Here is a 27,815-nt window from a genome sequence, read left to right on the forward strand (position 1 = left end):
AGAACGCATGCGCATTTCTAAGATATATAAAAAAAAGCACATGATCCTTCAATTTGTAAATGACCGTTGAACGGTCTATAATTGCCGTTGCTGTTTTTTTACCGTTAGATTTTACCGTAAAATTCGTTTCTAAACATTTTTTGAGTGGAAAAAAAATAATTAAAAAAAAAAGCAAAAACTTGGTCTGGGGTCCCCCGTGCTACTTTCGATCCAAAGAGGGAGAGATTTATCGGTCCCTGAGCCATGCGTGATTAACCCCTTGACTACGGTAGCTCCTCTATTCATGTAATAAAAACTAGGGATAGTCTACAGTTCTGAATTTTTTTCCTTGTTCTTGTTCATGTGGTAAGCAGAGTTAGTACAGAACGCATGCGCATTCGTAAAATACGTATTAACCCTTTGGCTACTAGAGATTTGGCCGAAAAACACGTTTTGAAGCTAGTTGAGGGGTTTTTTGGTCACTGTCGTGCTGTTTAAGAGCTAAACCTACCCTACAAACCCGTTTCCAGGTTATAGACTCCGCGGCCTTTTCAGCCAGGTTTTTTGGTCCACTGTCGTGCTGTTTAAGAGCTAAACCTACCCTACAAACCCGTTTCCAGGTTATACACTCCACGGCCTTTTCAGCCAGGTGCAAAATAAGCGCTTGCAAAGTTCGGCATGCGTAAAAAGCAAAATTTCCACATAGTTTTTGGGTTTAAACGTAACACAACACTTTCGACTTTCACTTTTCGCTTTCTCTCCTTCCCTCTCTTTTCGCTTTCCTTGCCTCATTTCTTTTTTAACTTGCTGGGCATTTGGTAGGTTTTATTTTGGTAGGAAGAGTTTCTGAGAAACCTTTCATCATCTTAGAATTAGGTGCTCAGAAAGGTAGGTGGGTAATGGAGCAAGCTTTTCATGGAGAGTTCAGGTCAGTGTTACATGGTTTCTTTTGGCCGTTTCTCCAGTTTCCTTGACTGAATTGTGCTCATTCTGGTATAGTTTAAGAGATCTCTTCTCCGTGCACAAGTTAGTGGACAAAGCTGTTCCTGACCGTTTAAAGCCATGTGTTCTTGATGCCGACCGAAAGAAAAGTGGGGTCTGGGGTCCATGACCACTTGCCACCCACGTCACTAGTAACGCATGCGCTTTACCATAACTTTTCTAAGGAACCCTTTTTGACAGTAAATGGAGTAGGTCGAGTTTTTAATAGCCTGTGTACATCTGCCTCCTCCCCTGGAAAAAATCGGAGAGAGAGACGTCTCTGTAATGCCGACGCTGATCGTGTACGGCGAGTGGTTTTCCCGGAATGTCGGGGAAAACGTCTGATCGGTTGTTATGTTGATGTTATGACGAAAGCGCTTTCCTATGTTGTGATTGGTGAATTGATGGTTTTCCCGCGAGTCGTGAAAACACAGATCATTTGAGACAGCTATCAAAAATAATATTTTTTCGTTTTACATTTCGGCTATCTCAAAACGAAAATGTGATCTGATCAATGATGCTAGCTGCACCTTTGGCGAGTGCCTGTGTTCTTTGTTGCGTGGCTATTGTTAAGAAAGGGGATAAAATCTAGTCGACGGATGTACCGAATTCAACGTAAAATCGGAGATGTCACCCCTGGATTTCAGAGTAGAATTATCTTCTTCTTACATTTGTCGGTGTTGCCTCGTGAAATTAAAGAAAACAAGGGAACTTATTTCCACCTTGAGAGAAGTCAACGATTCTTTGCGACAGGCATATACGTCAAATACGACACGGATTGTTCATCGTGCAGTGAAATAGCAGACAAACCCAGGGATTTCAGGTAGACGACTTGATCTTCCATCAGCGTTTTTAGTGGAGATATGATAACAATCTTACTGCTTCCACGTGTTCTTTCGAAGACTTGATCGGCTACGATTGGAGCAGCATAAAAGATAACTGACTTTCCATATCCTGTAGGAAGGCTTGCATATACGTCTTTTCCTCCCAGAAGTTCTTTCAAACATTCTTCTTGCTCTGGATAGAGTGAGCGAATATTGAAAGTCTCGCAAATACGGTCGACAGCTCGTTGGAAAGTCACGCTCGATGACATACTGGACGCCATTTTGAAAATGAAATCAAAGGAGACTGCCATTTTGGTCAGCGGAAAGGAACAAACTTAATTTATGCAAAATTATTCCGGAACACGATTAGCGTCGGCATTACACAGACGTCTCTCTACCCGATTTTTTTCCAGGGGAGGAGGCGGACGTACACAGGCAAAGTACATCAACTGAAAACTCGGGCCACAGACAGAACAGTATGTATGCACAGATAGCAGAGAAGTAAAATATATTGTAAATTCAACGGCAATCATGATGCCAGAGCGTTGTGTTTTGGTCAGCATTTTTCTGCATTTGCGTGACATTTCATTTCACAAGTCATTTTAAATTTACTTCAGTTTAACTTTTTGTCAATTCTACACTTGTTTTCTTTTTACCGGTCATCGCAAATTAAACTTTTTAATTAACACATTACTCAAAAAATAACGAAAATATAGCCTGTTCCAGGCTCCCAGATAGTCGGGAAAACGAAAACAGCTGCGTGGAAAAAGCGAGTGGGGGCTTGGGTCCCCACTCATTTTTCGCACGCATTTTTTTCTCTTTCCCTCCTAAATAATGCTGCATACTCTGATTAGTGCAATAACATGCTCGCAAATTCACTCATAGCAATCACTTTTATTAAAACTTCAAGATGACTAATCACTCTTTTGGATACATAAAATAAGTTACACGTTTAATTCCTTCAAGGTCAAATAAATAATACACGCTTTTCAAAAAGATATTGTTTAAAATGAAATTGATGTAAACTTTGCAAGTTTATCAAGAATCACTTTTTTTCAAACAGCGGAAGCATCAGGATACTGTTGATGTTCCGTCAGTCAGTCAATCATATGCAGTGAACTAAAGATACAATCCACGGTCAAGAGGCGTTACAGGGAACCTGCACTTCAACGAAAATATAACCTTAAATCACAGAAAATAACCGTTACAGTCAAGTCAGTCTAAAGTATTTTCAAAGAAAGTGTTTGTATCCGAAATAAATAAGTTTTAGAATTGCCTATTTTTGTTTTCAAATTTCACGGGCGCCGCCATCTTGAATAATTGTGACGTGTTACGGTTACTCTATTGTTACTAGACAAAAGGTCTTTGTATCAGAACAATAAGGCAACCTAAACACATCACAAGTATTCAAGATGGCTGCGTCCGCGAAATTTGAAAGTGAAAATAAGCGATTTTAAAATTCAGTTTTCTTGATATGAACACTGTTTTACAAACAAATTTGGATAAACGTAATTTCCTTCGGTTTAAACTTATTTTTTAGTAAGAATGGAGGTTCCCTTTCAACAGGGCCGGAAAGCGCGATTTTGTCTAAAACGTTTTGAACCCCGGCCCTAAGCAGTGGCAATCACACACCATGCTGAGCGAAAATCAAATACAACATCTTCTTTGGATCTATAGCAAGAATGGGTTTAAAATCGATATCTATTTCAATCAAAAAGCTAAAATCAGCGGAGTAAAATATAAGATATGGTGATTACAACGTAATACTTTTCAAAAGAAAATGATCAATTCACAAACGTTGGAGAACGATTTTGCAAAGCTAACTTAAGACAGTCAGTGGAAACAATGTATGACAATAAATTTCGCTTTTCTGTAGCTCCAAACAAGAAGGTTCAAATGGATAAAACGCTAATTTAAAGGAAAACCTAAGAATAAAAGAATGTGAGTTCATGTGGTTGACTTTCTAGTTTTGCGTAATGGGCTAACTCCGGGGGTACCGCGGCGAGCCAACGAAGACGAAATCGGAGTTGTTCGGCGAGATGGAGAGATTCCGGCATAGGCTGGCGTGCTTGTCGTTATCTTGTCGGTCGGGAATTTGACTGGAGGTGAGGCAGATTTGGTTCGGCGCATGGGCGAAGTTGAGTAGCTTGCATCTACAGAGTCCTCAAGTTTCTGAGATTCGCGTTCTAGCACCGATGGTTCGTATACAGTGTCACGTGCTACGGTGTGAAGTGAGTCCTCCAGTTTGCCTCGAAGATCCCGTATTTCATCTGATTTCTGTGCAGTCCGCGTGATGTAAGATTGTTTCTTTTGAATCTCTTTGGAAAGCTGGTCTTTCAATGTAGCCACCTATACAAAAAAATAAAACGAAGGATTGTATTAAAATACTTGCGAAGCGGAGAAAAGTTACAGGTGGCAAAATTAGGTTTCGGTATGGGTATAAATGGCAAACCTGTTCAATCGAGCCAATTCACTTGTTGGCGACGGTTAACCGTTTGATGGCTATCTGATATCTGATAACAACAACTATTGAGAATTCCAACCGGCCGGAGGAGCTGAGAAGTTGAACCAGGGACCATGTCTTGAACCCCGGATCCCCAGATCTCAAAGCAAGCGCCCTAACAACTGGGCCGCACTGCCTTTACAGCAAGTAACGTCGTTTTTGCACTTCAATTGAAAACAAACAAACAACAAGCCGAAACATACTATGTCGAAAAATGAAAGTCATTAGATGCATGCCCAAATTTGATATCTAACACGAAGTGTGTAGACATATGCTATCTATTTCCAACAATAAAACGAATGTCAGGGTAAATCAACCTGTTTATCCTTACTTGAGAAGCATAGTTTAGCGGACACTTTGTAAAACTGATTGTCTATATTCTTATAAACGTGATATTGCATTTGGGTAGAAAAGCAAGGAGAGATTTCGTGACGCGTGCATCTAATTGTAATTGCTTGCTCCTGGACAAAGAGCGAGTCCCACTGCAGAATACGGCTCCCTAAACTAGCCAATTATGGCGCCCGTGAGAGATTTGACCAAAAGCAGATAGTAACCTGTTCCTCGAGACCCTTGACTCGCTGCTTGTGGGCTCGTTCTCTGGCCACCTGTGTCTTCTCGAGTTGGCTTTGCGACTGCTTTGATCTCTCACTTTCCAGTTCTACCTCTTGACGATGTCGGCTTGTCAGTTCCACCAGCCTAAAAGTCAAAACAATATATAAATCCCAATGCAACAATCCTTTTCGCAATGATGATTCGGGTTCGTATACGAGGCACCATGGTGTAGTGGTTAGCGCTTCGGAACCCCAATCCCAGGGTTGCTGCTTGGAGGCTTATCTCAAGAAACGTTCCTCCACACTGTCTCTGTCCACGCAGGTGTGTAAACGAGTACCGGCTACGTACTGCTGGGGGTAAACTCTGCGATGGACTAGCATCCTGTCCAGGGGAGGTAGCAATAGAGTCACTCACTTCATGCTACTCAAAACAGGGATAAGCAAATTGGCCGCCATTTTAGTATTCTTTTGTTTGACTGCAAATTGGTCCTTTTGGCCTCGCTCAAGGTCAAATATTCTTTTGAATTTTACGTTTGAAAGCGAGGCCACAAGGGGCCAATTGCTGCATCGTCTCCTCACTCATGTGATACAAGGCCCAGGGGAGTAAGTTGGCGTTGGAGATGATCAAGTGACAGCTTTTGTGGAAACATTGAAGAAAGGTGTGTCATAATGTCAATCACATAAGTACAGTCCTAAAGTGTGACGTCATAAAAATTCAATTTGTGAAATTATGGGATTTTTTCGGGGTATTAAGAAAGAACAACATCCAAAAGGCCAACTGGCCAAAAATTAGCATTCCAGGGCAAAGTGTCTTTGAGATATTAGCCCAGCTAGGCTCTGATGACTCCGTACAAATCCTTCTAAATTTGACTCAGTTCATAACACTAAGAAATTTAAAAAAGGAAATTTAGAAGGATTTGTATGGAGTCATCAGAGCAAAACGGGACTAGGATCTCCCAGACAATTTGCCCACAATGATAGTTTTTGGCAAGTAGGCCTTTCAGATGTCGTTCTTTCAAAATATCCCACCAAATCCCATTATTTCACAAAGTTAATTTTTATGACTTCATCACTTTAGAACTCTAATCAAATTAACCACCTTTTGTTACACACAGTTTTTTCCCAACTGACAAAATGCAAGGAAACAAAAGAACACTAAAATGGCGGCCATTTTGGCATAAGGTGTATTGGCCGACGAAACAAAGGGTTTTTTTGTTCAGCGGTCGACACATTTGAACAAACGTTTGTAGAGAGCTATCTTCCTCATAACCCTTACAAAGTCAATGAGAATGCAGCAGAAAGACAGAGAGAGGTCACAAAGCGAAACCATTGTTTTAGTAAATAGCATGGTACATTTTCTGTTTTATGCAACTGAATTAATGTCAACTTTCAAACCAATTGCAAAAACAAAACAGCAATTTTAATTTTTTTTTCTTCTTTAGTTGGCACCATCGTTCCCGCCATCTCTCAAAGAAGAACTGTGCCCCACGAAAAATAATGTTGATCTATAACAGATGCATCGTTACACATTAACAACACCAGCCTACGTACTTCTGCGCATGCTTATGTTCAGCATCAGCGATCTGTTGTTGTAAGGCTTGGATCGTTCGCTGCAACTCCTGATTCTCGTGTTCGTACGATGTGCTCGATCGGTCCAGTTTGTCACGCTCGTCACGCAATCGCAAGCCCACTTCTTCGGCCTCTAGTTTCTCTCTTTCAATCTATCGAAAGGACAGAAAAAAAATTTATTGGGACAACATAAAAACTGCTTGAGTACAATTCAGCTAAAATCTTAAAGGGAGCTCCAGCTGAGCAACCCGCCAAACACACCGTGAGTTTGCTTAACAGAACGGTGCGATGCCTTTACTACAACAGTATTATTTTTATCCGAGTTTCCTTGTTTCGCTTTTCTATTTTGTATTCTTAATTGAGCTTTGTAGTTTTACCATTGTATTGTTACCCACCGAGAGTAGCCCCTCAAATATGTAGTTTTCAACCAAACTGGCTCTAGAGACAAAGATCGCAATGGAGTAATTTTCAAATGCTGGTGGGCCAGCAAAAGAAGCAAACGAGAGATCTTTTGTTTTCTTTCATCAACATAGCGGCGATTACGTAACGTGAGAACCACCTATACTGTGGGCCACCTTATTCTTGGTTTTCAACCACGTGATGAACTGGCCATGTTGGTGTACAAAACAATAGAAATTGGCCTCACACGTTTTTCATAATAATAGGGTCAAATTTCCAAATGGCATTTTATTGCATTGTTCTGTACAACAACATGGCCGCCGTGACGTCAGATGAAAACCATCAATAAACCAATTTCAATATATTAAAATTCAGTCCTAAACAAAAGACATCATCTCGAGGCTCCGGGGAATAAATATAAGGATTTGTATGAGTTTATTCCCCAGAGCCTCGAGATGATGCCTTTTGTTTGGGACTGAATTTTAATATATCGAAAGTGGTCTATTGAAAACCTTGATGTAAAGTGTAGTTAATGAAGGGACTGGTTATGAAACCTTAAAACAATGTCGAAAATGATGTTCAATTGACCGCGACACTGCATAATCCTTTGTTTTCTCTTCGCACGGGTTTGGAAATTAGTTGCGCATGATGTAATCAAAGGATTTTTAAATAGACCTAGGGTGCGTTTCTTTGCGAAAATCCAAGAACGGATTTGTGTCTTTTTCTGATCTTGGGTCAATGGATTCTTCAGGGTAAAAAAAAAAACCAAAATCCGAAAAAGGATTATTTGTCATGACAACTCAAACAGACAAACTCAGAGTTGCGTGCAATCTCATAACGGATATTGCGGTTTTTTTGGCGAAACCCAGAAATGGATCATGAATACAAAGTATCCACACTCGAGGAGGATACTTCGGATCAAATCTAAATCCGGATTTTTGAGATTCACCACTTGGGAAAGGATTTTGAAAAGCGGGTTTCCATGCAAAAATTATGCACAACGGCAACCGTACATGACAGTTATAAAAATACTAAAAAACAATTCTATCCGGCCACTCCATCATTGGGGAGTTTAAGAAACGACGACGGATACGGCAACGACAACATCAGAAAACGATACTTTATTTGGTTAATGGACCACTTTACAGTTGTTTCCTCAGCGACCTAGCCTATGAATGGCTGCGAGGCTGCCGGTGGCCTTGTATTGATACAACCCCCACTGCTTTGATCATGTAAATTGTGTTGTTGTAATTATAATTAGCCCATATTAACATTTTTACAAAAGCACGAAGATTTGTATCAAAACAGGTCACCTGCAGCCTCAGTTCCATTCTTAGGCCAGGTAACTAAAATGGTCTATTTAACGACGAAGCATAAGAAAAACTCGTGTACGAACGGGCGTAAAATAAGCATTAACACAATCATAAGCACAACCACAAGAAAAGGAAATTTCCTTTTTTGTGCTCGTGCTTATTGTACTTATTTCACAAGAGAGAAACGGTGTGAGTTAAGCATGAGCACAAGCATGCTATCTTGGATCTTACTAGATCTTCTCCGACGTTACTACGCTTGCGTATGCCAAATTTTCCTCGGCTTGCTTCACTGTGTCAACGTCGCTGAACTCATCCTTGTGCTTACGCTTGTGTTTGTCGCACGAGTGGGAACCGGGCTTAAGTCCCTATTAGCCAAATACCTCGAAACCTATTTTGAGCTAACTTTCAAAAGACTTTGTGGCCGCCAAAATACAACACTTTCATGGAAGCGACACTATTTCTTTAATGCGCCTTTCATATTCATGATCAACTGTTTCGTTTTTCACTGCATGCTGTTTATCACATTTCCCAAGGCTGCTAACCGGCGAACAGTGGAAAACAGAAAGCGGCAAAGGCCCATATCTACCCTTTGTGCCCTATATCGTGGTGTTTGTGTATCTAAAATCAATGTCCTCCGAATGTTTCAATTAACAACAGCTACCGGTATTTTTCTCCAGTTGCTACCTTAGTTTTCACTGTAGATACATTTGTAATTTCCTACAGAGGAGGGACATCGATTAAGGAACGGAAGGAGTGGGGTGGGATGGTGGTTTGACCATCTGACTTAGTTTACTTAGGAGCCCATCACCAAGGAATAGAACTCGTTGGTATACACATGTGTCACGGCGTTTTCATAGACCGAGACCATTTTAAGATCAATTAACCTGCCAACTGAGACTTCCCCAGGAGCTTTGTGAGCCAATTGTAAGCCGTGCATACTTAATGTTAACGTTGGGGTCTCGGAATAGCCATTCATTCGGATTGAAACAACTTTGCGCGGAAAATGAAGTTAGGGCGGTTTTCAATTGAGTGTCGAAAGTAATTAGCAAATTGCTTTGGTTTTGCATTTACTTCACTCAGTGATTGGTTCAAAGTTCTCGCGCCACTTTGTCAACCAATCACAAGTGAAACCAAAACCAATCGTGGCTCGCGCGTGCGCATTTTCCCGCGCTTTGTGTCGGCTACGTGTAATTACTTCGAGTTTTGATTGGTTTACTGGATTGTCTCCGTCCTTTTTGATTGGCCAAAGTAATTACTTTGCTTTTGGTTTTACGACACTCGATTGAAACTCAGTCTAAAGAGCCGTCTACAAATACCTTAATTGGTCTGTGTAAACGCCGTGACAAAGGCCAAGTACGGAAGCTTTATTCGTCTAATTTTGGTTTGGAGTGCGGTATACTGGAGGTCTTTGTTAAGAATGGTACGATAATTCAAACCAAGTTAGGAGTTAAAAATATCAACAAAAAAAAAAAAAGAAAAACATCAAGCACTGATGATGTTAACTTGTGGTCTCACCTTATCCAAGGTATTTCTCAAAGCCTTCTTGTCTTTCTCCAACCGTACATGCGCCCGCTCCAGTTCCCTCTTTTCCTGCTCGGCGCCTGCCAGTCCTCGCTGGAAATTTGCCAACCGATCTTGCAGTTCGCGTTTTTCCTCTTGTAGTTTACCAATTCGGGCCACGAGTTCTTCTTCGGCTTCTTTCTGTTGCTGTAACACCTGTTGGACCTGGCGAATTTGTCCCTCGAGTTCCATGCGGCGAACCTAAAAACATAAAAATCACAAGAAATTGCATCAGCAAATAATCTACTTTTTTGGGAAATATGTAAGCAAAGTCTGAATTTGAGAGGACCGTAATATGTTTTTGGCTTTTGTTCTGGCTAAGTAAGTTTGAATAATGCCGTATACTTTTTTTCAAACTTTAATACACTGATATTATTTCACAGCCAGAGAAGCCCATGTGAACCATTCATAGACTTCTGACAATAATAATTGAAAGCTACTTTAGCCCTGTCGGCATTTTTTCATCGCACAAAGACAGAACAAACAGAAGACTGAGAACTTTGCACAATTATTATACAAATGATATCTTAAGGATGAGAGATTTTGATTTAGAGTGACAATTCTTGACAAAAGAGCTCAGCATCGAGCCAATCAAATGATACGTTTCGAGAGCTGCTACACTACTGGGCAAACGGTTTTAACATTGGCTTCAAAATCCGTTCGATCTTGTTAAACAGCGATGTTTCAACCGCGTTGAAACATGTTGAAACGAAGTTGAATCGATTCAACAACCATTCAACAATTCTTTTGTTTTCGCGAATGTTGAATGAAGTTTAAGCCCTTTGCGCGTGCGAACTAATCGGTCTCTTAATGACGTACTTATCGATGTCCGTATCCTTAGTAACAACCGCGGCTGCAGCCTGGGACTGAATACCAGGCCTCTCATGAAGCTTTGCTGAATCAAATGTTGATGATTTGTTGAAACCATTTGCCCGCCCCAGCAGACAACGTCGTTCAACATCCTCTAACATCGTCCACCGTCGTTAAACATCGTCCAACATCGTCCACCGTCGTTAAACATCGTTCAACATCCCGGCATTCAACAAAATCGAACAGACGTTGAAGAAAATGATGAAACAGTTTGCCCCGGCCTTTAGAAATTCTTTGGACGCAAAAATGACATCAGGATGCTGAAATAACGTTAAATAACGTTATAAAAAGGTAGGTAATGATAATAGTTCAGAAGAAAACAGTAATTTTTTTAACTCGAATGGCAGTATTTCAGCGTAAACTTTTCTCTTAGAGTAAAAGACACAGCGCCATTTTTCAATCGTATTTACAGTCTAATACCTCAGAATCTGCTTGTTCGTTCTTCATCTGCTGCATGCGATCCTGTTGTGCATTATATCTGCTTTTAGCATCCTGTTGGGCAGCTTTGAGAGCCTCCAGTCTCTCGGCCATGATTTTGCGGTCGTGCTCACTGTTGGTGAGCGCGCGCTGCATCTGCTGAAGTCTTTCTTGTAGCGACTGAGATGTGGCGTTACTGTCATTCAAACTGAGTGACAGCTCAGTAACCTAGCGAGAAAAAGAAGTATTTATTATTGTGATGGCAAGCACAAGTTATGTCGGGCTGTGCCTTCGTCGGATTTGCCCATAAATGCACGAAATAAGATGTAAGACGATTTTGATAAACGTCACAAAGTGTCCCATTTCCCTTCTCAAATTAGTCAACGTAAGGCTATCCTGACACACAGCAGGAGCGCATGAGAAGGAGCTTGCCTCTCCTATACAAGCCCTATGAGTCAACCTTTGCTCGTATCTTCCTATTTTTAGAACGCCACGAGTTCTTCGGCTCTGCACACAATCAGAATGAAGTTATTGTGGAACAAAGACAAAATTAGCAAAAACTATGTATGCAAATTGTGCAAATTGATGTAAATTGTTGTAAATGTGAGTTTCCTGCTGAAGGATTAGTTCTAAAAATAGAAAGATACCCGCAAAGGTTGACTCAAGGATATAATGCATTGGGAGGCTCCTAGTCATGGGCTCCTGCATACAGATAATGATTGCGGTCGCATTAGGGAATTGACATCAGTGTTCAATCAAGTTCTATTGTTCAGTGTTTCACTAGGGATTCAAAACACCAGAGAGCTGACACAAGAGTACTGCCATGAATGATGGAAAGGTGTAATGGGTCCGAGGAGAGGATATGATACCAGTTGGTTGGCAGAGAGTCCTGGGCAGGAATCGAACCTACGACCTCCGTAACACCGGTACATCATTGATGAATTAGTGAACATTGAGGCGCATGACATTGTAGAGCCCGCAGTCAGTGGGACACATTGTCCTTTCAGGACCTAGTTAAAAACGACCTATCTTTCCAGTGAGTTCTAGTAGCTCAATGGTTTGGGGATCCGACCGGTGTTACGGAAGTCGTAGGTTCGATTCCTGCTTAGGATTCTGATTTTTCATTTGTCTTTCGCCCGTTGCCCGTTGTCAACGCAACTTGTATCAAGAGTACTGTCAACATTAGTGTTACACTGTGTTTTTCTCAAGTGTGACCGCAACCAACGTCACAAAGTCTTCACTGACCTAGCTCTGCCCCTAAAGTGAACAAAACAGTTACTATTAAAAAAAATTAATAACCCTGACGTCAGGGCTAACCATGTTGCTGTAAATAGAGTCTCGCTCAGAGATATTAAGCATGCATCTAAATACAGTGGAACCCCGCCTTACGGCGACCTCGATAATAAGGTCACCTCGTTATTGCGGCAACTTTTTTTTGGCCCGGCAAAACGGCCATACATTCTCTTATAGAAAACCCTCGTTAATGCGGTCACCCGTTAATACTGCCAACGGCCTCAATTTTAAATCCCAAACAGTAGAATCCTCTATAATTTCACCCCGTTAATACGGCCACTCGCGATAAATTTAGAAACCAAAACGCCTGTGACATGTCAATTTCACTGACCTTTGTAATTTACCAGGGCCTGTTCTTGATTTGATTTTAGGCTCAGAACGTACAGTACACTTAACAATTTTAAGTGTTTTACCTACTGAGCGAAGTTTCAAGCATTTTATACAATTACTGTACGGACATTCCTGTTGTTTATTAAAGAGAAAGTTGTTCTGGAAGTACAAATGCGATATATGTCATTATGGCCCTTTAGTCATGAATTTCATCCTACCCGGTAATACGGCCAATTTGTTTAGGCCCCTTGATGATCGTTTCCAGCGCCTGCAAACGTCAGCGCTTGCTCAATAGAAAACGGGGAGAGCAAGGGCAGGGTCTCCTTTCTCCGTGTCAAAATTTGTTCACAAAAAGAGACCCTGCTCGGAGGTAACAAGCAAATCGACCACGTCTGGGTTTTTTCAAGTTACTGTCCTACGACTCGCATTAGTCAATAAAACAGAGCACTCATATGGCATCGATCAACCTTAGGAAGTATGGATCGAATCAACTTTTGAATTCCCGTTGAATAGAGTGGTTTTCAATTGAGTGTCGAAAGCAATTAGCGAATTGCTTTGGTTGTGCATTACTTCACTCAGTGATTGGTTCAAAGTTCTCGCGCCATTTTTTCAATCAATCAGAAGTGAAACCAAAACCAATCGTGGTCTTGCGCGTGCACATTTTCCCGAGCTTTGTGTCGGCTACATGTAATTACTTCGAGTTTTGATTGGTTTACTGGGTTGTCTCCGTCCTTTTTGATTGGCGAAAGTAATTACTTTGGTCTTGGTTCTACGACACTCGACTGAAACTCGTTCTATGTTTCAATTTAATTTTGCAGAGGGGTCCAGACTGGCAATTTATTTATTTACTTTTTCCTTAAATGCCTGTTCCTCTTCTTCAGTTTTTGCCAAAGCAAGCGTCAGCCTGTCGACTGTGAGTTGAAGCGAAGTCGAACGTGTCTCCAGCTCTTGCTGTGCCCTCATTAGCTGATCAATACGTTCTCGGAGAGCCTGTTTTTCAGCCTCGCTCTCAGCTGATTGCATTCGAAGTCTCTCGATGTCACCTAATGAAAGCAAAGAATGTTTCAGCATTCACTTAACAACGTCAATGTCCACTCAAAAACCCATTTTACTAACATCTCTGTTCCCTCAAAACCTATGTCTCCTTTGTAGCCTTTTCCCTGTTAACAGTGACCCTCATACAGGACTCGAGATTGCGACCAATACAGTCGCATTTGCGGCTGAATGTTTCCTTTTGCGACTAGTTTTCACCTTCGCTCTTTCGAAATAAAAGGGTTAGAAGTTGCCACTTTGCCGCTACTTTTGCTATAATAAATAAAGAAATGAAAAAGATACGTTGTTTCTCGCCGTGAATTTTCTTTCAATCTGAAGATATGCCACAATTAATTTCATTTAATAATACGATAAAACGATCAATGATAAAACTTGATAAAAACTTGATAAAAATTCCGTCGATCATTCGCCATTTTAAGCGGTTTCTTTACACACAAGTATTGCAGGCTCACAGTTTTTTGTGTTAAAATGCTGTAAAGACATTAAAGTGCGTCGACTTTGCGACTGATTTTCTTTTATTTCGAGCCCTGGGGCCCATGGATTGAATTGTGTCTAGCAGCAAACGATTTGACTCGTTAATTGGCTTAATTAACATGACCCCTTAGATGAACAAAGTTGTGAGCTCTACTGAAAGATGAGACTCCAGCGGGCAAATAAGTCATGATAAAAATAGTTTCGAAGCCACCAACATACCTTCCAGGGACCTCTTTCTCAGCTCTACTTTAGTCAGCCGCGATTCTGCGTTTTCAATCTGCGCGCGCATAGCTTCTTTCTCTTGGTCACTCTTTGACTCTACTTGCTGTAGCTGGGCGACCTTGTCTCGTAATTGGCGGCGTTCACCTTCAGCCTGAGCAAGACTGGAATCTAGTACCGCGATCTTCTCGTTCAGCCCTTTGCGCTCTCGTTCCAGGCGTCTGATGGTTTCCTCCTGAAGCATGAGCGCAGTCTGGGCACTACTCAGACGACCATCTGCACCCCGGCGACCTGGAAAACAGTAAGAAGTTTTTCAATGTTCTTACCCTTTGGGAAAAAAATCGATTTTTGTACCCGTAAATCTGTCTGGTGCCACTAACAGGGCAGGAAGACCATTTTACAGTTCTGTGCTCAGGTACCAGGCCTTTGAATAAAAGCGAGGCTGGAGTCGACCTTGTTTTGATACAGACGTCATTGCTTTTCTTATGTAAAGCATGTTGTTGTAATGCTAACAAGTTTCTATTTACACAAGAAAAGCAGTGAGGTTTGTATCAAAAAATTGGTCAACTCCAGCCTCGCTTTTATTCTATGGCCTGGTAACTGAGCACAGAACTGTAAAATGGCACATTGGTGTTGCTATAGCTCTCCACTAAAAGGAAAATATAAGTTTACAAGATGAAAAAAAAAAAAGTGCCGGTCATACGTTATTTTCTACATCGCGCATGGTACCTTCTTCTGCCTCTCCAAGTGACTTCTGAAGAGCTTGCAACCGCTGCTCCGTCTCTGCTTTGTCCTCAGCTATTTCGTCCATAGCACGTTGTAAGTTATTCACCTTTGCCATCGCCTCGTCTCTTTCTCGTTCTGCTTCTTTCATGCTCTGGGCGAAGTCTCTTAGTGCAGAGCGAACCGTCTCCGGATCAATCTCTCCCGACATCTCCAATGACTTGCTCGGAGACATTTTGCTGGTCGGAGAAAGCGAGCGCTCCCCGGAATCAACTGTCTCTTCCATGCCCTTTTCGGGCGAACGCGACCGACTTCTGAACATGCGACGACGTGGACTCGGACTACGCGCGCGAGTTGGCGAAGGAGTTCTAAAAGCGGGAAGAAAAAAAGGAAAACAGCGATAAGAAATTGTCGTTGCTACAGTTGTCGTTTACAGCAAGGGCGACTCGGGGAGTTTCAGAGAAAAAACCCTTGTGTTCCTTTGCAGGAGCCAAAGTCACGACCTTCCCATTTCTAGTTCGGTTGCTCTACCACTGGGCCGTGGGACACGGCTTTTTTCATGTTTGTTTGCTTGTATTTGTTTGAGTAGGTTAAAGGGTTGGCAGCTATTTAGCTGATGTGGACCTGATATACCCACCCACCCATACGTGTACTCACAAAGGACAGCAACAACACCGGGGACTTCATACCCCATCCCCTACTCTTCTCGAATATTTGTGTGGCTTCTTTAACGTCCAAAAGGGAACTTATGAACAAGGAAGATATTTGGGAGACGGGGCCTACGGTTTATAGTCCTTCTCCGAGAAGACTTAAAAGTGGAACCATTTGAGGGTGTAATTACAAAGGCAGCACTTTCTCCTCAGTTAGTATAAGACCCCGAGCCCGATGCTCAACCAACAGAGCCATCGGTGGGCGGTAATAATGCTCCTGCTATATTGCTGGGAATGGTACTGTCGAAAGGCGACAATCTGGCAGGTGTATGTTAATCGTGGCGAACGAAAACAGCAAAAGAGTTCCACTTAAGTCTTTGCATGAAGAAGGTTGAGACGAGGGCGCCTACGGTGTATCATCCTTATCCGATAAGTCTAAAACGTTCAGCCATTTGCAGATGTGATTACAAAGGCAGCGCTTTCCAAAAAGTGTTGATCCGATCGGACCTTTACCTATCCGACCTACAGCGCGGAAATCCGAGACCCTAGCTACTGAGCTAAACGGTAGGCGGTCGGTATGATTCAACTCTTGCACAATTACCTGCCGGTTATTTCTCCAGGTGGTTTAATACCCAATGTCCTTCTTAGCGTAGAGTGCAAACTGGCTAGTTTGAATTCCAAGTCGTTCTTTGATCCTTCCATCCGTGCCAGGTGGGCTTCTAGTCCAGTGATGCGACCTTCCGATCCCGATAGCTTCAGCTTGAGGTCGCTGTTATCCTGATTAGCATTTTCCAACAAGTTCTCCAGATTTTTAACCTGCAAGAAACAACGTCAACACTGCAATGTCGTGTACATGAAGTGAAATTCCTGTATTTGGAATATGTAGTAATCACGTGTTGTTTGTTTGTTTGTTTGTTTGTTTGTTTATAAAACGAAAAACCTTAAATAACAATGACCACAACCAGGTTTTCTGAGCCCGCGAGACTAAGCGCCCCCAGCAAACCATTGCTTTAACGAAAACCGCTGCTCAGCAACCTGGTTCTGGTCATTGCTGTCTAAGGTCTTCCTTTATAAAACACCTTGTATGAGTATTGTAAAGGTAGTAATTTAAGCGGGGCAGATGAAAATACTACAAACACTATTGCATTTCCTCTTCAGTTCTGCCCATTAGGTCGCTGAACAACTCGTGGCCATTAGTGGACGCTAGAGGACAGATTCGGTATGAAATGAAGCCCACACAGGAATAAAATCCTCCGAGTAGAAATCAATGCGAGAGATCTTCCTCATTCAAAAATGACTAGAAAGTGCAACCTTTTGGCGATGTCACTTTCTCTTCAGTGCAAGAAGACTAGAAATCGAATAATTTTCAGATGTTAAGTCCTCCACAGTTATTTTAACACCAAGGGGTTTACTTTAGATAATACTTCTGTGTTACTAATGACCTGAGACCTCTGATGCGCTAATAAAGCCGAACATTTACTGTAATGCCCTTGCTAAGAAGGCAAACTATCGAAGCTTGCTCCGTAGTCTAAGAACCGAGGATGAAAAGAGTACTCTCTTCTTCCTGTCACTGTATCTACATCATCACCTTCATGTGCCAGCACTCCGAAAAGTCTCCCTGACTAATGTCACGGCTACCCGAACACATTTGCTGAAATATCGTACCTTCCGCGCAAATAGAATGTGCATTCTACAGCGTCCCGGGGTATTTTACTAAGAAATGACGTATGACAGGACCTACGGTGTAAAGTTCCTATTCGAAAGGGCTGGAACGTTTCTAACCACTTGCAGTTGAAATTTCGAAGGTACCAGGTAGTTCTCAGTAGTTTTCGTGCCAGGGTTTGAGCCCGCGACCTCGTGCACGGATGTCCAAGTGCGCTTTCGATGAAGTCATCTGCTTGCTTCAGTAGCGATTTAAAATTAAGCTCCTCAGTAAACAACACACTATAATTTCACAAAACAAAAGCGATGTTTACCTTTTCAGCTGACTTTTGCTCGGCGCGGTGCGACTCATCCAGAGCAGCAGTAAAATCTTTCTCTTTTACGCGGTTATCCTCTTCCATTTCCGTGATTTTTCGCGACATATTCTGCATTTCTCGTTTGGCTCCTTCTTTATGTCCTTCGGACTCAACAAGTCTCTGTTTTATAGTGAAATTATCCTGACGAAGTTCATCGATGAGGTGTTCGTCCTTCGCGAGTTGATCTTTGAGATCGGAAACTTCTTTCTTGCTCTTCAAACACTCACCATCCAACATCTTCACCTGAAACACCGAGGTTTGGTTACAAATTAGAGAACAGTTAAATAATGAAGGCGTGCATAAATAAATAAATATCCCCCCCCCCCCCCCGGCATCAGTATGAATTCGTTGTTTGGGTAATGGCTAACAGTCACAGCAAAATATATATATATACGGGCCTTTAAAAAATAATTCATAGCGAAAAAATTCCCAAACGCTAGGAAGACAACGTCTTATACATATTGGTTGCAGTCACACTTAGCTTTATTACCGTGGTAAAGGCAAGTTTTATTACAATAAACAGTAAACAATTCTTCTTGACGCCTGCAATAGGTTTGGCTGAATACATTAAGGGAATAGTGCTGCTCTACCGTAACTACAAGGACCCACTCTCTTTGATATAAGTCATTAGAGAGATCAAGTTTCTCGTAAGCCCTTAAAAGCAAGCGACCAACTACAGGCTTTTGCTCGTCATAACACGATGAAATTCTCTTTCTTTTAGCTCATCATTTCTGATTTTAAAACTTGCTCGATAACTGCAGCTGAAGGCAACAAACAAGGTTAAGCTAATAGTGTTCATTTCGTTTGGGGAAATCCGCACTTTTCTGCCATGAATTTCTGCGTGTAACGCTAACGCACCTGATTATGAAGTTGCTGTAACTCACGCCTGGCCTCCAATCGCGCCTTTTCCACTTCTCTCAAACTCGCTCTCAGTTCCCCTGCCTCTTTCTGAAGAGCGACCTTGGTATCCTCAAGTGCCCCTATCTTCTGCCCGGCCTCATCGAGCGTCCTTCTCAAATTCGTCTTCTCTGCCTCGCATTTCTTAACTTTGCCTCTCAGCTCGTTGGCGGTTTCTTGCACGGCTTTTTTTTCGTGCTCTTCGTCTTTCAATTGCCTCTTTAGATCGGTGTTCTCTTTGCGAGCAGCTTCACGAGCTTCTTCGCCCTCTCGGATTTTCCGATGAGAGTCGATAAGTTCCCGACGGACACCATCCCGAGCTTCCTCGGCCATCTTGAGTTGAAGCTTTAGTTCACTGACTTCTCTCAAAGTGTTTTCTTTGACGCGGGCCAAATCTTTAATCTGAGTCTTCAGCTCCGCGACCTCGGCTTGATAGCGGTTGCTGGCAACGAAGAAAAAAAAATGAAAGAAAAGAAGCCATAAGAAAAATGGACTCAAGATAATTAAAGGTCCATTTCAAGCCAATAACTATCTCGAATAATCGCATTGGCTTGATATGTATGATTGAGGAAAACACAAGTCTATTCAGCAGTGTCAAACTGCTAGGTGTCACACTTTCAATGTAAAAGAATTCACGTTAAAACACAAAATACATACACCAACACGTCCTCTTTTGTGTTTTTTTTTTTATTAAAATTATGCTCGGAACAAGTTCCGCTTGGAGGAGATGCACTTGCCGATGACGAATCAGGCGGCCACGAAGAAAAAAAATTTGAGTGCTTCCAAGACTGTCGAACTGGTGTAGGAAGGTCACAGGTTCGTATCCGGTTCGGAGCAATCGGATTTTTCCGAGTAATCCCGAGTCATCAGCGATAAATTCAGTACATCTCTCCCAAAAGAAATGTTTGACCAACCCCTGTATTCCGACTTTCTCACCAAGCAAATCAACATTTAGCGACTGAAACTGACACAAATCGTTTTAAGGCTAAACGCTATCAACGCATTAGCTTTCCCTTGTATGGACTATGGTGATTCTTAAGTTTTCAACTTTAACATACTAAACTTCATAATTAATTTACTTACTTGAGGTCTTCTAGTTTACTACGAGTGTTCCTTAGCTCATTCTGAGCCTGACCAAAAGCACCCTTTAAAAAAACAAAACAACAGTACATCGGTATTCCGCAACATACAAGAAACTACCAAAGTTACTAATAATTCAAAAGACTGGCTGCGACAAAGAAGCAGTGTTTAAGCGCGCGTGTAGTTTTCCTCGCGCGTTCTTCCCGCGAGACGAGAGCCTTTTTTTCGAAAGCGTCACAGTTTTGCAAATACCTTGTCCTGCTCAGCACGGCTAAACGCCTCGCGTTTCACACGGTCAATTTCCACGTTTGCATTTTCCAGGTCGCTCTGAGTCTTGTTGAGCCTTTCGAGCATAACTCCTTTCTCATTGGCTGCCGCATGTAGCGCCTCTTGCTTTTCATTCTCAGCCATCAACAAATGATCGTCACGCTCCTTCTGCACCAAAGCAACTTCGTTCACTAGGATAGTCTTCTCGCGCTCCAATCTAAACCATGAATATTATATTAAAATCTGCGCATTAGAACACGGAAGGAAACAGAAGAAAATAAAGCGAGACTAAGAGGAAAGAATTCCCTTCTCTCTCGCTTTCTTTCCTATTCTTTCGAAGAACGAAATGATGTATCAAATGGATCCAATATTGAGCTGCGGATATGAAAAGAAGGAAGGAAGGAAGGGAGAAAAGAAGAGAGGAAAAAAGGAAATGAAAAGAAGGGGGGGGGGGGGAAGGAAGGAAGACGACTTGATAAGAGAAAGCTTTGTACATACGATAATACTTCATTGATGACACATTTTTATTTTCATAGCCTGGTTTTCACTAGCCACGCAAACGCAAGCATAAATAGCTTATGCTAAGTGAAAAAGAACGTCGACATAAGCATCATAATCAATCACGGCATCCGCCATTTTGTTCAAATGCTCAGATGCAGGGAATCTGGATCGAGGGCTTTAATTGGCCAGACGTAGCAAATTTCCATGTGCTTATGCTGTGTTTCGTTTTCACACAACGCAGGCGAACGCAAGCATAGGTGCAAGTACAAGGAAAATGAAAAAATTGGATCCTTGCATTTGTGCTTATACTTGCGTCAACCCCGTTTTCACGGTCAAATAAGCGCTCTTATTTATGCTTGTGCTTGCGTCGCTAGTGAAAACCAGGCTTAATCAACCACAGATTTCACGCATCAGCCCGATAAGGAACTTTGAACTCGATAAGACCAATGTAAGTTGATAGAAGACTAAATCTCGACCCCAGAGCTCTTCTCTTGACTAAGGGAGAGAAGAGCTCTGGGGAACCCTGAAACAAACTGTCTTCTCATTGGTTTTCGTGAAGAACAATCAAAAGCGTCTCTAATTGGTGCATTCATGTTAGCGCGAGGAGTGAGCAGGCGCCGTAAGGTTCAAATAGCCAGTTTTTGGCTATAAGAACACTACGGCGCATGTTCTCCTACAGAGAGTTTCCCAGAGCCTTGGATCGATCCGAAACTGGTTAACTCGTCAGTTTACGCTCGCCGATCGGCGTGATTGTCCTGTGGAGTGAAGCCACAGAAAATCATCTCTGAGCGGTTTTGGCCAAAAAAGATGAACCGAGGAAAACTCATATTGCCCCTTCAATCCTAGGATTCAATCGATTTTGGACATTCATGCTCGTAAAAGGGGCTGTGGCTGGCACAAAAGTTAGCCAAAATACAAAACTTGGAAGATTAAAGGAAGGTTTGGATAAAGCAGCAAATGCAATTTAAGGAGTAAGAGATGGGCAATAGAGGTTCTGCAGGGCAGCCATGTTGCATGGCAGGAACAATAGATTCTCTTTCCTATGGGAACAAGTGTTCTTTCTAATGCAAAACATTTTCATTGTTCCTGCCATCAGAAACCCATAAGGGTTGAAACGTGTAACGCGCGTTCACAGCTTCCGAATATTCAGTGCGAACTGATTGGTTGAATTTTTCAGTGCTAAGCACCATATTTGGAAATCCCTCGCTCTTGTTATTCCAAATATGGTACTCAGCAAATTGAATATTCAGAAGCTTGTTTTCCAGAACACAAGGGCCGTTACACGTTTCAACCTTATGGGCTTCCGCTGCCATGCAACATGGTTGCCGTGAAAAACCTCTATATTGAAGAACACGAAAATGGACTGAAATTGCTGTTTTTGTAAACTCTTCAGCCTAACAACTTTTCCCTGTTGTTTGTAAATTAAATTCTCTATGCTCCACAGACATTATTGTCACGAAGCTTTGATTTGTGTTGTTTAACAAATTTCTGGGATAGCGTTACGTTGCATAGTGAGTGGGTTTTTTATCGTCAAATACTATTTGATTTCCAACAAGGGCTATAGACCTTATTCATAAATGGAGGTCAATTATAAATATTTTGTCTAAGTGCAATTAGCCTACCAAGCCTCGATACCATACAGTGAAATGAAAAGAATTCTTGCTCTAAAATGAGGCTCGGTAGGCTAATTTGCACGTGGACAAAAGAACTATAAATATGACCGCCATTTATGAATAAGGTATACGATGCTGGCAAGTAATAGGTATAGTAATATACATGAAAAAATTCGAGGGCGTTGATTGGCTGAGAGCACGTGAATTAATCCCAAACAGAGTGCAGAAGAAAAGTGAAATTAGTGCAATGAAGGTCATATTTTTGCATTGACAGCCAAGCAAATGCGAGCCCTGGATGGCGCAATTTTTCCGTGATTTGCGTGATACGCTTGCGTTGCTTCTGCTTAACCATCTCGAATTTTCTCATGTATAATATTAATAAGTAATCACATGGTTTTTCTCGTGCCATTAGGAATAAATAAGCACTATTAAGTTTTCCAAAGACTAAAACTTGCACTGGCCTGTGTGCGTCTTTGAAGAAACTTACTCGTGCTTATTTATCCCAAATTACGCTCGAAATCATGCGATAACCTATACAAACTACGCAAAATGAACTGCACTACTGCGACAAATCCCCTTTAAGAACATGGCAAATTAGCCGCCCAAGATAGCGAAGTTTAAACATCACCTTTCTCCTATCTCCTCCTTTTCATTTTTCAACAAAGCAACAGCTTCCTCTTTTTCCTGATTTGCCTGCAGCAGCGAACTCTCTTTCTCACGTTTCAGTTTCTCCACCTCCTCCTCGTGCTTCTGTTCCATTCTCTTCAGCGCAACGTCGCCATCACGTTGAGTTTGGCTCAGTCTCTGCTCAACCAACTCCTTGTCTTTCAGTAACTTCGCCTCCTCGATCTCTTTCTCCTTGCGCACGCGCTGTAAGTCAACAGTCAGCGCTTCTTTGGAAAGCAACAGCTCTTGATTTTCGGCTTCCAGTGCCTCCTTCCTGGCCTCAAGTTTTGTCGCGGTCTGCTGCAGGTCGTACAAAGCCGTCTCCAGAGATTCCTTCTCGCTCTTCAAGCTTGCTATATTCTCGGACAACCCGCGATTCTCCCGCTCGGATGAATTAACTTGCACTAGCAAGCTCGATTTTTCCCGTGTCAACTCTTCCTTTTCTTTTGCCAGACGCACAACATTCGAGCTCTGTCTCTCTACGTCACGGCGAGTTGTCAGCAACTCTTCATAGATGGAATCCCTTTCTCTGGAAACTTGGTTCAGGGCCTCGCTAAGTTCAGCCTTCTCACGGTTGGCCACTAACACTTCTTGCTCCAGTTTGTCACGGCTTGCTTCATGAATGCTGAGATTTTGATCAAGTGTGGATTTCTCAGTGTCCAAATCCACCTATGGAAAAATTGTAAGGCAGACCATTTTTAATTTGTGTAGACAGCCGGGTTATTTCCTATCTGCTTTCGGTTCACATTCCTTTACCTCGTTAGCTGACAAAACCCCGCCTCGTTTCTCGACCAATCAAAAGCAGCAACAAAACATTACGTAGCTTGCGCGCACGCATTTTACCGCGCCATATTAGCGCAGGACAAAGTCTTGCCCCGCTTTTCAATTGACTCATTTGAATCCCTGCCGCCAATGTGATTTGCCAACTTAAGTACTTTGCTTAAGCGAGTTTTCGCGCACTTAGCGAAAGACCACAGACTGAAATTCGTCGTCAAGCATGATTGGCTATAGAAATCAGTATGCAGAAGTTTCCACAAACTTCATTTTCTAATTGAGACTTTTGAAAAATCGACGAATTTAAGCAATTGGTCGAAGTAATTACTTTACTTCCAATTCTGGTTGACTAATCTAACCGTCAGCGTCTGGGTTCATTGGCACAAGTCACGAGTATTCCAGCACTTGGCGCCGGATACAACACATGCTTCGATTTCTGATTGGTTCCTATGAATCTATGAGAAAGCTGTGATTAGCTGAACAGATTAACACTATGTTAGCATGATCTTTCACTTGCAAAAAAGAGGCGGAGAATTAAAGCTGCATCGATTTTCGATAGGCTGAGGAGATTTAATTTCTCTGGGAGAGGCGGAAACTCCCGAGTGGTTTTCTCGAGCGGCGAGGCCGCGGAAAAATTCTTGTCGCGGCTTCAACGCCGAAAATACAACAATCGCCATTTGACAGCATAAGGCAACTGAAGAGAATTTCTTTGGTTTTGCCCTTAACCAACAAGAGTGCTTCATGTTTTTCCAAGCAATTTCACTTTGATTAAATCGGATAAATTACAAAACTTGGGACAAATTCCTTAACAAAAACAAATTTCACTACACACCTTTTCTTGTTCAACACGTATGAGTTCTTGCCTAATGCTGTTCTTCTCATTTTCCAAGTCTCTTTTGTCTTGAGAAAGGGAGGTCTTGTCTGATTCCATTTGTTTGATGATCTTATTCAGCTCGATCTTATCTTGCCCAAGACCCTCGTTAAGCGACTGAAGCTTCACCAACGCGTCACGCAACGCGATCTCCTCGGACTTCATTTTGTTGATTTCAAGTTCCAACTCGGCCCTCTGCAGTTCTGACTTCGACAGTGTCTCCGAGATGTGCGCTTTCTCTTGTTCCATTACCTCCTTGTCCAACATGGAGCGTGACAGCTGCTCTTTGAGAATCACAATTTCTTCCTTCAGTGACGACTGCTTCGTCTCGAGTTGATCTATAACTTGATTCGTACGTTGCACCTCTTTTCCCAATCTCTCTTTCTCGCGAATCAAATCATCTTTATCGTCTTCCAAGTTGTCCCTTTGGCGTTGGAGCTCGCTGTTGGCTGCTTGAAGTCTTTCCATTTCCACTGTCATGTCCTCCAGTTGCTCGTTCATGGAATGCCTCATTTTTTCAAGGTTTTGTTTCTCTGTTGAAAGGACATCTGAATGCGCCTTGAAGCGCTCTTTGTCTTGACTTGCCTCGGTAACTTTTTGACGCCTGCGCAGAAAATACACAGGAAATGGTAGATATAAGAACTCGAAATGAGTGACATGGCTGAGAGTAGGCTTTTATACATTATGCTGGCATTTTTCGAACATTTCAAGGCAAAAGCATTAAGCATTATTCGAGCATTTTAGTGGCATTCCCGCCTCCTCCCCACCCCCCCCCCCCCCAATTCTTTTTTTTGGCAGAGAAATAGAAAGTTAAATACGACAAAATCGACAAGAACAATTCTCAGAAAATTACATTGAAACGTCGCTTATGTTGCAATAATAATAACAGAGACTAACTTTCCGTCACTTAAATATCGAATACCATATTTTGTTAACTTATAATACTACATTTGTGATGTACAGTAACATACACGTTTTTGCGTTTTTGTGAGGCTGAGCCTTCATTTGTGTTGAAATATTGTATAATGAGCATTAAGTAAACATTTCAGTGACCTTTGGGGGGGGGGGGGGGGACACAGCATTTTAGTGGGGAAGAAGGAGCATCAAAACGGAGCATTTTAATGGCGAAGTAAAAGCATAATGTACAAAAGCTTACAATGGTGGACGAAATTCCTTGGGACACTTCTTTAATTGTATTAATTTTCTGTGTTTTTAAAACGGAGTTTTTAAAAAGCAATGTTATCCGTTTTAAAATGCGTTGCTTCCCTTCCTCAAAATACAATGTTGAAACTCTGGAGAAATAGCGTGTACACGTGTCCAACATTTTAGGGCTGATATTTCAAAACGAAAATCTTCTCTATTTTGCTAAGACCGTGTCGTTCGCAATCTTGGATGATCAGCAAGTTAGATCAGTGTCTCTTTTAAATCATCCAAAGAAAATCAGCATAATAACGATTAAATTTGAGATAATCTCTCCAGAGCCTTGCATATTGTCAAGATCACTTCGGTCTCTTATTTTAAAGTGAGTCTGGGTGCCAAAACTCTCCTTCGAATTACCATTTACCAAAAGAAAACTCATTTCCTCTGCAAAAAATTCACTCATAGGGAGGACAACGGCCTAAGAAAGGCTAAGTTTTCTGTGCTTACGTGAAATCCAGTTCATCTCGCGCAGTTGTCAGTGCTTTCTCCAGTCTCCTGCGTTCATTTTCGGTATCGTCTAACTGTTTCTTGGTTTTCTTCTCAGAGTCCCTCGCAGCGTCGACCTTGCTCTTCATTTCCTGTGTAATTTGAAAGTAAAAGATGACTTACATTAAACAGATCCTATTTATGGTCAGCGGTCAGCGGTCAGCGGTCAGCGATGATGGTTGCTCCGCAAATTTGGTGGGCTGAACCATATCACGGAAATTTAATGGAATATGATTAAGATAGTTAAAAAGTCATAACAGGCCGTTTCCTAGTTCATGTCTGCCTCCTCTTCAAAGCGAGTCTAACTGCAAAGTTTTTGTGATGGTAATTAGTTCTACTTTACATATGAATGAAAACTAATCGTCATAAGAAAAACGTCGCACTTAGACTCGCTTTGAAGAGGAGGCGGACATGAACTCGGAAATGGCCTATCAGTAAGTTCCCCTATACTGTGCCCTTCTCCGTTCCTATTTTTTGCATTTTGTATTGCTTATGTATTTTCTATGAACCAACTGTATTATTCTTAAAAGGAGGAAATAAAATACACAAATTGGCATACGACAAAGAACTCGCGCTCCACTGTTTTTATTTGAATTGCTCCAAGTACGCCTGACTGACTGACTGACTATCACTGTGACAGAAGACGATCACCACTCATAGCAAAACGGAAAGGGAACTCTTAAAGGATATTTCGCTAACCACAAAACTGACTGAGGATTTTATAACAAAAAATGGAAAACAGCATCTAATAAAATACGATACGGACAAGTTGCAGTTAAGGGCTTTTCCATTGCACAAATTATAACTGAGTTCTGCATGCTCTAAAGCGCACCAGACCGAAAAGCGATTCGCGTGCCTTTGCCGCGCCTTTCATAGCGCATGTAAGTTATAAAAGGTCCCTTGCCCAAATGATGCCATATTGCACTTAGAGCGTTTGCAAGATCTCGCAACCACCTCCAGAGAAAATGCCATGCTAAAATACCATGTTCGGCTAAAAATTACCTCTGCATCGGCTTTGTACGGAAATCAACAGAAAACGTTCTAAGAACTTAGACAAGAACAGAAAATAATAACACAATTAAAAGAAGCCCTTTTACGCACCATGACTTGCACGTTCTTCTTCTGAAGAGCGGTATGAACAGTTGCAAGAGCGTTATCAAAAACAGCTGGAGACCTGGCACGAGTAGGAGATGAGGACCGTAATCGAGCTGCACGTGATGGCGAAATGGGTCTCTTGCTGAGGAAATCATCTTCTGCCCCCTCTAACAAACCAGCATCCACCACCTCGATCTCAGCACCAGGCGACCCCAGTACTTTGGATGTACTATCGGCATCATGTCGAACGGCATTCGTGATTTCTCGGAGGGTGCTCTGAAGAATCTCGGCTTCTTCACGCATGGCAGCGAGGCTTGCCTCACTCTGGTTTTCCCACTCTTCAGATCGTTTTGCAAATCCACTCTCCTGAAAATGAAGCGGAAGAGCCGCGTTTGATCTTTTGATGGCTCAAGACACGCTAATGTTTACTCTCATTTAGGTCGAGGAACAACTGGACAAGTGAAAAGAGGATTTCCGAAAAAAACTGTTATTAGAAAAATATATATATTAATCTTAAGCCATTGTATAAAGTTTTTAATAACGACTTCTTATAATTTTTTTTCCCGCTGATGTCCGTGGAACCAGCGCAAACAATTCACTGTGGCCTGGACTCAACCTTACATGTTGTACTTCAGACAT

General features: G+C 42.0%; 1 protein-coding gene across 1 annotated transcript in view; it reads right to left on the minus strand.

Moving 5' to 3' along the window:
* Positions 1-2,658: 2,658 nt before the first annotated feature.
* LOC137997676 (rootletin-like) overlaps positions 2,659-27,815 on the minus strand; it is a 31,367-nt gene continuing 6,210 nt past the window's right edge. The window contains exons 7-23 of the mRNA XM_068843808.1: positions 27,183-27,542; positions 26,043-26,173; positions 24,357-24,999; positions 22,713-23,419; positions 19,956-20,187; positions 19,707-19,768; positions 18,585-19,065; positions 17,685-17,969; positions 16,310-16,524; positions 15,065-15,426; positions 14,336-14,626; positions 13,439-13,632; positions 10,970-11,194; positions 9,635-9,880; positions 6,390-6,559; positions 4,842-4,983; positions 2,659-4,133 (exon numbers count right to left, since the gene is read on the minus strand). Coding sequence (XP_068699909.1) covers positions 3,732-4,133; positions 4,842-4,983; positions 6,390-6,559; positions 9,635-9,880; positions 10,970-11,194; positions 13,439-13,632; positions 14,336-14,626; positions 15,065-15,426; positions 16,310-16,524; positions 17,685-17,969; positions 18,585-19,065; positions 19,707-19,768; positions 19,956-20,187; positions 22,713-23,419; positions 24,357-24,999; positions 26,043-26,173; positions 27,183-27,542 — 5,148 coding nt within the window. The 3' untranslated portion in view covers positions 2,659-3,731. The remainder of the gene's footprint in view (positions 4,134-4,841; positions 4,984-6,389; positions 6,560-9,634; positions 9,881-10,969; positions 11,195-13,438; positions 13,633-14,335; positions 14,627-15,064; positions 15,427-16,309; positions 16,525-17,684; positions 17,970-18,584; positions 19,066-19,706; positions 19,769-19,955; positions 20,188-22,712; positions 23,420-24,356; positions 25,000-26,042; positions 26,174-27,182; positions 27,543-27,815) is intronic.

This window comes from Montipora foliosa, chromosome 3 (genome assembly GCF_036669935.1).
Source record: "Montipora foliosa isolate CH-2021 chromosome 3, ASM3666993v2, whole genome shotgun sequence".
NCBI lineage: Eukaryota > Metazoa > Cnidaria > Anthozoa > Scleractinia > Acroporidae > Montipora > Montipora foliosa.